Here is a 9,390-nt window from a genome sequence, read left to right on the forward strand (position 1 = left end):
TAAAAGGACAGGTTGGGCTTCCCACGCGAAGTTTCTACTGGAAAGGTACATTTTGTCATGCTATTTGGAGAAATCCATTTAAAATCACTGCTGGTAAAAGTTGATGTAAGCTATGATTTGCGATGCTAGCCCTGGCACAAGTCACGAACCGCACAGACACGGTAAACATGCCGACAGAAACTTGTAAACAGAGCGAAGAGAAGAACTGACCTCCTGCACGCTCTCTCTCTGTCTCGTGCACGTGTTTAACAGGCGTTCCCTCTCGGGAGCATTTTTTTAAAAATATCGAGGGGCGGATCTTTTAAATAATTCGGGAAAATCTTCCGCTATACCTTTAAGCTAATTCAACTTAATTTTTATCATTTATAGCAACTCCTTACTAATGGTAAATTCAAGTTGATTAAATTTAAAAAAGTGCAACAAGATTTTTTTTACAGTGCACATTCGGTACCTTTGAGGTACTAATAAGGGTCTTTGGGACCAGTATGAAAATGAACTCTTTGGGGGCAAAGCTGTACTTTTTAAAGGGTACTGCCCCAGGGACAACCATTTTTTATGACTGTGTACAATTTTACTTTTAAAAATATCAACTTCAAGAAAACTTAACAATAAGGTTGTATTTGTTAACATACATCCATTAGCTAACATTTGAAAAGTTTGGTTTTTATTTTTATCAATATTGTATCTGGTCAGTATTAAAAAGTAAATTCTTAATTTTACGTAAAATCCAATATCCACTGTGTTATTTTGTCATCTTTTCTCAGTTTTTTCCAAAACGCAATAAACGGCAGTCCTCCTTCTCTGCAGAATGCAATAAATCCGCTTAACGAATCACAGCGCACCATTCCACGCATTGTAAACAAAATGGCGGTGTGTTGAATTCACGCAGAATCCTAGTTTTCCTTTTTACTTAGTGATCAACAAACAAACAAAAACAAAAAAAATAAATACTTTTGGTGACATTGATAAATCTGTGGTGGTTTTCTGTGGCGGGGAAAAAACGTAAGCCATCAAATTCAAATAATTTACGCGAGAAGCACTCAGGAGACGGAAAAATGGCAGCTGTTGCTTGTTCTCACACAATAGCATCAAGCTTCTGTCATGCTAACACATTGATCCCAGGGGATCTTTTGAAAAACTTTCCATTATTTTATGCAAAGTCAACGAAAATTGAGCAGCACCAAAACATTTTACAGCTGATCGCTGTCAAAAAAGTTCAGCGACGACGTCCCATGGATGACAGCCACAATGACAAAGTAAGTGTTTTAATTAATTCCATTATTGTTTATTTTTTAATCAATGTATACACTGTAAAAAAAATCCGTAGAAATTACAATGTTATTGCAGCTGGGTTGCCGGTAATTTACCGTAGATTTAAATTTATGTTATTTACTGGCAAGAGTTTGTTCAAAGTTAAATACATTTTAAATATTAACAAGTCTTTATCTTTACAGAATAAAACTATACAATTACAGCCTCATGCAAAGCATTCTGGGAACCAGAAATCATCATCAAGCTTTTTCTGTTTTTTGCTCCAGATTTTGTTTCCCAGAACGTTTTACTTGATGCTGTTTTTTTAGTTTTACTCTGTAAAGACAAAGACTTGTAAATGTTAAATGTTCATTCAACTTTGAACAAAATGTTGCCAGTAAATAACATAAATTTAAATCTACGGTAAATTACCGGCAACCCAGCTGCAATTTCTACGGATTTTTTTTACAGTGTACCACTCATCAACTAAATTAATATCATGGCGAAGATGAATGCATATTTATATATTGATTCAACAGATTTATAGTATTTTGAAAAAAAAATTGTCATGGATTTATTGCATTTTGCAGAATTATTTTTTATAATAAATCTTTTAAAATCAAATCATGGATAAAGATGCTATATGAAAGTTTGTAACAGAAAATAGTGGTTTTCATCTTGTCACTTTCTTGGTATAGAAAACACCTTTTAACCGAAATTAGTCAAAATGGATTTATTGCGTTTTGGAACCAAACTCTTCATTTATTAATGCTTTGTTAATGCCAATACAATTGTTCAAGATAGTTCATTGTGCATTAACTAATATTAAAGATTACAACTTTTGATTTTAAAAACGTTTATAGTAAATGCTATAATTAACATGAACCAAGGTAAATAAATGCTATACAAGTAATGTTCATTGTTAGCTATGTATTTACTGTTATCAAATATTGTAAAGTGTTACCATAAATTCATCACTTTTGTAAGAAGCTATCTTGATTTTGTTCCTTTAGCCTATTCATTGGCATATTTCCGACAAAGTTTGACATAACACAACCAATAGAAATCCTAACCTAAACCGTAATGAACGGGCATACACTACCATAAACAAAAGTTATTCCTTCAGTGCAGGTGGTGACTGCTTTTACGGTATGCCTCCAACCAGCTGCCCATGCCAAAGTCCCAAGGCTTCCAAACATAACCATTTTAAGAGAAACTGTAAAACCGATCACTGATTGGCAGTAAAGACATTATTTTGTATATAGGCCTGTATGGGCTTCAGCCAAAGAGAACAGTCCTCAAACTTGATCCTTGGCATAGCTTCTTCAGCAAAATACCCATTATGTTTTAATACTGTTTATAGGCCATGTTCTCAAACACAGTTCTTCAAGTCTTTTTTTAAGAGTTGCCAAGTTTTTACTGTATTAAAAAAAAAAAAGTGTAATAATTCTTTGCATGTAGTTCTAGTGAGTTGGATGTTGCATGTTTCCTGTAAGCATTTCATGTTAAAGAAATTTAAAATTCTTGACATCCGGCTTAAGCAGTTTCTAGAGAACATGGTGAGCACATTAAAAAACAATTTGAGATACATACCATGATACAATAGCTCAACGTGCCAACCTGTTATATGCAACATTCCAATAAACAAACAAAACCAGTTTATGTCATTAGTGCTTTCCCTAAAAAGAAAACCTGCCCACATTTGTACCATAAAAGGAATGTTTCTTTAGAAAAACAGCACCTCCTCCTGGTTACATTGAGTTTTTGGTATTTTACAAAACAAACATGATATTACATTGTTTAACAATTTGGTCACATCGCATAACAACACACAACAATATTATTTATATATATTTATAATTTTTATTCTTTTTATTATGTATTTATGTAACGGTTTAACAAAAAATAGTTGATTGATGGTGAAGGCCTGTGTTGCTAGGTGGTAAAACAGAAACTATAAGCTTATAAAAGTAAGATGAGCAATAATATGCCACAATTGCATCATAGTAGTCAGACAGGACAGGAGTATAGTCAACATAAACACGTAACACTAGAACACACCATGACCTATTTTCACAAATATGTAACATTTTCCCTTTTGATAAAATACAGTACAGTAATAAATAGACATTACACATTAAATACACTTAATAAACAGATATTGCAATGCTTATTTCAGATGACAAATATGGTGCAAGTGTTACTCACTACTGAAGTGAACAGCATAGCATTTCATGATGCAGCAAATAAAACTAGTGGTATATAATTTAGTCTAGGGCTGCATAAGAATTAATCTCGAGTAATCGTTTGCAGAATAAAGTTTTTGTTTACATTATATATTTGTGAGAACGGTGTATAATAATTATGTTTCTATGAATACACACACGTAATACTATATTATTTACAGATTAAATATTTATATATAATATAAATTACATATAAATATAAAAATTTATATACACATGTAAATATTTCTTATACATTCATGTGTATTTATATATGCATAATTATTATACATATATGATGCATTCAAAACTTATTATGCAAACGATTAGTCATGATTAATCGTTATGCAGCCCTAATTTAGTCGTAACCCATATTAACTTCATGTTTTGTTTAATAAATACATTTAATAAAGCAAATTCTTTTTCGTATAATTATGCTTTTAAAATACTGGCTAAAATTGAACAAACGGTGCAATTAAACAATAAAACATGTGATCCAGTCTGCGAAACCTAGCTAAAGTCACTTTTTTGTGATTTACTGTTACTGTTAACATAAAACCATCCTACATAATAAAAAGAACATTGTGTGAAAATATAACCTAAATATCTTTAATATTGTCCAAGTAAGGATTGAAAATCAATCCTCAAAATGCTCCTAATCTCATATATAGACTCATATATGAGACTTTAGCCTGGATATCACAGACAGGGTCTTGCTTCCTAAACATACGTTTTGACAGAATAACAAAATCATAAAACATTTAAATGTTTTTGGAGTTGGTGCCAAATCTGTGCCTTTAAAAAGCAAGACAGCAAGTGCAATATCAAGATAACTCTGCACACTCAGTGACCCATATTGATTTGTGCAGGGATAAGATCATAATCTCTTATTACAAGGAATATTAAGCAATTCCTTATTATAAGAAGTTCCTTCATTTTTTTTTTTGTTAATAACAGATATTCCTTCATCAAAATCTCAGCAATGCAACACAGTGAAAACACAGCAACTACAATGACAACAACCTGCTTCATCAAATATGACTATAGTCTGGTCTTCTATGTTACAGACACCTTTGGCTCAGTTTTGCTTAGTAAAAAAAATTGCAGTTATTAACTTTACTTCGTTTCAGTGTTGATGTTACTGTAGTAGTTACTGTGTTTTGCTTTTGTACGGCAGATTGCTAGATCCTATTTTTTCAAGAGGAAGGCACCACTGATTTTCTGTAGTCTAAAAAAGAAGCAAGAGCCAACAAAAAACACCAGCATATTTCATTAAATATACAGTTAAAGGGATAGTTCACCCAAAAATGAAAATTCTGTCCATCATTACATGCACACAGTGGACGGCACCCAAATATTTCCACAAGGGGGAGTAAATGATGAGAATTTTCGTTCTTGGTTGAACTACCCCTTTAAAGGAAACCACAACCCTTTTTCAATATTTTACTATGTTCTTACCTCAACTTAGATGAATTAAAATATACCAATATTTTTTCAATGCGTGCACTTTTAATCTTTGTACAGCGCTTCTTGAATGTGTTAGCATTTAGCCTAGCCCCATTCATTCCTATGGCTCCAAACAAAAGTTTTATTTTTTGCCCCCATACTTTATCGTATAACTACTCATATGACAGTCTTTAAATAAGGAAAACATGGAAGTGTTTGGTGACTACTAAATTCATCCCTGTTTGGAGCCATAGGAATGAATGGGGCTAGGCTAAATGCTAACACATTAACGACGCGCTGTTCAACAATTAAAAGTGCACGCAGTAAAAAAGATAGGTATGTATTAATTCGTCTAACTTGAGGTAAGAACATAGTAAAATATTGAAAAACGGTGGTGTTTTCCTTTAAGATTAATTTATATCAGTGTCTAATATGGCATTTGCTTGGTTTGCAATCCTCATTGCATAAAAAAATGAATGGTGCATTTTGCATCAGTAACCAGTGCTTGTATTCCAGATATTTTTGAAGACTTGTACAGGTATTGTAGGTACTTGTACACACTTTTTGATACTACTAAAATCAGAACCCATTATTTACATGATGCAATATTCCTTCAAATATGTTGTTAATCCAGTGCTTTACGACCTAATGAACAGGTGCCTATAACCTTTCTGTCTGAATTGTTATTTGCACGTCTTTTTTTTCACAAGAACATCCTTATTTATTTCCTGTATAAGCCTTGCCTTGATCCTCCACCTTTTTGATAGCTGCCTGGATTTTGGCCTGGTCACCCAGGAGCTGACGAGGTTTCACGGGTCGAAGATCCTCATCCAGTTCAAGAAAGACTGGTACTCCGGTCGGCAAGGTTACCTTGGCAATTTCCGTGTCTGATATACCTGTTGGGAAAGATAAAAAGAAAAATATGCATATTTTAAAAGAAATCTAAGACAATCATACTATATATAGGGCAATTTTTGTCTTAAATATAAAATAAAACGAATGAGTTGTGTTTAAGATACGTACAGTTTACTCTACTGTACATGATACACCAACCCTACCTCTTAAGAGCTTAAAGGGCAAGGGTTATACATTTCATGACACCCATGTAATTCTAACTCAGTGCCCTTTAGAGAGATGTTTATACTTTTAAGGGCTTGAAATTATAAATTTTTGTTATGACTCTCATGCGTTATTCATATTTACACAAATATGCTGCCATTCTAGCTGAACCTGCATAAAACAGTGCATAATGACACCAATGATACGTCTTACCTTCCAAATGTTTAAGCAGGGCCCTGCAGCTGTTGCCGTGTGCAGATATGAGGACAGTTTGGCCACTCTTGATCACCGGTACGATGACATCATTCCAGTAAGGAAGCAGTCGGTCTAACACCTCCTTCAGACTTTCGGTTTTGGGTAGTTCCTCTTTCGGAACATCACACGTACCGTATCTGCGATCATTATAAATTTCAGCATAATAGGGATGTGACTCATCAATAGGAGGCGGAGTGACATCATAGCTACGCCTCCACAGTGTTACCTGGTCCTCACCATGGTTCAACGCCATCTCGGCCCGGTTAAGGCCGATTAAGGCACCGTAATGCCTTTCGTTCAGCCTCCAGGATTTGGTGACCGGGACCCATTCTTGTCCCATGGCCTCCAGTACCAACCAGGCCGTCTGAACGGAGCGACTCAGTATGGATGTAAATACCTGATCAAACTGGTACCCATTATCTTTCAACAGCCTGCCACATTCTTGGGCTTCCAGCACCCCGTTCTCGCTTAATTTCTGGTCGACCCAGCTGCAGAAGCGGTTCTCCTTGTTCCAGGCCCCTTCTCCATGCCTGAGGAGGAAGAGTTTGTATTTGGACATCCAGAAGATGCTGTGTGGGGGCCTGACGTTGAGATGCAAATATAGATATTAGGCATTAACCTAACTGCATAAGAGAAAGGTTAAGGGTCATGAACTAAATGTCAACCAGGGGCTTGTAACCAATACATATTATATAAAGATAAATACTGCTGTAAACTTCAACCAAACTTAAACGACGTGTCTACTTTAATGATAGAACTACTGTAGCAGATGCGTAAAGCAACAATATGACTGGACTAACGTTAGCTCGCAAACATGTCACGTAATAACGTACCGTGCGCGCCAAAAATATTATCACGATCGAAAATTCATACATTTTAGTGATGGTTAAAAAGGCGAAATGCATTAAATTGTATTTTGAAGAAGCAGGCTCACCTTCAGATTTAAAAGCGTTCAACGCCTCAGACTAGCTTCAGCAACAAGGCATCAGGAACTATCAACAGTGAAATCACCAAACACGGAGCTGTTGTCATTGAGTGACACTCATTTCATCCAATCAGATCAGCGAGTTTTCCAATGTGGGCGTATATAAACGTCCGTTGCCGAATAGTAATGTACGCTATTTTTAGGTTGATGCAGCATCGATTTCGATCATTTAAAGATTGACTTATGTAGAATTTATATTAAATTTTTCTTTCGCAATATTTTTGTCATGTCAGTCAAGCTGTAGTTGTAAGTATGGTGGGATTTTGGCTTGTATTATTAGAAATATCGATAGGACTTTTATTGCATTTATTTTATTTTACAGTGTAGCTTCAGAATACATATAAAGATCATTATAATATAAACATTATTGTATAAAAACAAAATGCAATTATAGAATAATCATATATTATTACAAACAGATGGTTTATATGTGTAAGCACACGTTTAAATATTTTAAATAATACATGTACAACAGTAATCAGCAGCTTTGTGTTTTTTTTCCATTTTGCTAATACAGTTTATCCTCAATTGTCAAGCTCTTACAATGAAACAATATATAGTAATACAGTACTATATAATATAATGTCTTTGTAAATATAAATAGCCTTCAAGCAAATTGTATTTTTATTAGATGTCTTATTAAGAAGTTGGTCCAGCAAACAACTTCTTTCTGCCCTCCATGCCTGACATGGCATCCACATTTTTACGCCAGTCGGTCACTTCCTCTTTCTGTGTGAAAAAAAGTAGTAGGTTTAAATGGCAAACATGATGCAAAATTTACTTTTACAAAGTTTGGACATAAATGTGTGTTGGCAGTGTGTGAACACAGCCACCCTACAATGAAAAAAAATCCACCCTCTCCTTTTTTAATCCCCATTAAACCAAATAAGGCTCATTAGACATGCTGTTTTTATTCTCATGTTAATGTGACATCACACAAACTAAGCCCCACCCATGGCCACTGACTCACTGGTTAATTTTACCCAAAAGCTTTTCTAAATGCGTTTGTTAGCACATTGTAGCTCTAACGTGGCTAAAGATATCATTGTCTCATACTGTATTCACTAGAATCAGATCTATTTTTAACCAAAAAGCACTCAATGTCTGTTGGTAAGGGAGCTGTAGCTCATTTGCATTTAAAGGTACACACATAAAACAACGCTTTTTGCTCCCACCCATATAGGGTCGTTTTGAACATAATAAATGATCTGTGGCGAATTTTCACAGACGCATTTTAGGCACACCTGAGACTTATATTACATTTTGTAATAAAGAGCATAATATGTGCCCCTTTAAGTTTTAAATAATTTATGTCTGCCTGAATAATTAATTGTAAAAATTTTACTTTAAAAGTGTAACGTATTGATTCTTACCTTTTCCTCTTCCTTCTTGACTGTCTTGAGGTTTGCCTTAAAGTCAATGGATTCCTTATGTCTGGCTCCCAACAGAGCTCCCAGCATGGCATCAGCAGATACTCTCACCCTTTTCAGCGCTGGTCTCTTCATTTTACCCTTTATCTCAAAGATCTTGTGGTTCAATTCTGCAATCTGTAAGAAAGTAGTATTTTGGAACTATGTAAAATTGATTTATTTTCTTCAAAACTGTTCAGAAAGTATATAATTTTGCAAATAAACAAAAATTACTTCATATTCAAACAAGTATATATATTTGTAAATTTGTAAAACAGTACACTCTCAGAAAAAAGGTACAAAAGTTGTCACTGGGACGGTACCTCTTAAAAAACTACCAGTATGTACCTCTAAGGTACCAATGTGTACCTCTAGGATACCAATATGCACCTTTTAGGTACAAAAGTATATTTGAAAAGGTATCAGTCCAGTGACCTTTTGGACCTTCTTGTCTCTTTCATTCTGAAAAGCTACCAAAAGATACAATTACCTCTTTATCATTTTTGTTAACTTTGTAGTCAAAGTCATATCGTTCTTCATCCACAACATCGACTTTTTGATGTAGTTCTTTGCACAGATTCTGTTAAAAGAACATGAAACCAAATAAAAGCAACTGTGATCAAAGACAAACAGCTCTGCTGCAAATAAAATAATAACCTGTAAATCTTGTACAGAAAGTCCAGTCAGTTTAAGAGGAGGAAGTCTCTCGCTGAGTACTCGCTCTCTCTCTATCTTTTTCTGTTCTTTTTCTTCAGCCAGC

The 9,390-nt window shown here is 34.5% G+C and overlaps 1 protein-coding gene across 2 annotated transcripts; it reads right to left on the reverse strand.

The window, feature by feature from the left end:
* Positions 1 to 3,091: 3,091 nt before the first annotated feature.
* bpgm (2,3-bisphosphoglycerate mutase) lies at positions 3,092 to 7,467 on the reverse strand. 2 transcript variants are annotated; one of them, XM_065291902.1, is made up of 3 exons: positions 7,171 to 7,467; positions 6,195 to 6,859; positions 3,092 to 5,818 (listed from the first exon to the last, which is right to left on the reverse strand). In XM_065291902.1, the coding sequence occupies exons 2-3, from the start codon at positions 6,793 to 6,795 to the stop codon at positions 5,640 to 5,642; spliced, it is 780 nt and encodes a 259-aa protein (XP_065147974.1). In that variant the 5' UTR covers positions 6,796 to 6,859; positions 7,171 to 7,467; the 3' UTR covers positions 3,092 to 5,639. The 2 variants fall into 2 exon arrangements, with proteins under 2 accessions (XP_065147974.1, XP_065147973.1); XM_065291901.1 differs by having other exon boundaries at positions 6,195 to 6,817; positions 7,171 to 7,466.
* Between the last annotated feature and the right edge of the window lie 1,923 nt (positions 7,468 to 9,390).

This window comes from Paramisgurnus dabryanus, chromosome 23 (genome assembly GCF_030506205.2).
Source record: "Paramisgurnus dabryanus chromosome 23, PD_genome_1.1, whole genome shotgun sequence".
In the NCBI taxonomy this organism is placed as follows: domain Eukaryota; kingdom Metazoa; phylum Chordata; class Actinopteri; order Cypriniformes; family Cobitidae; genus Paramisgurnus; species Paramisgurnus dabryanus.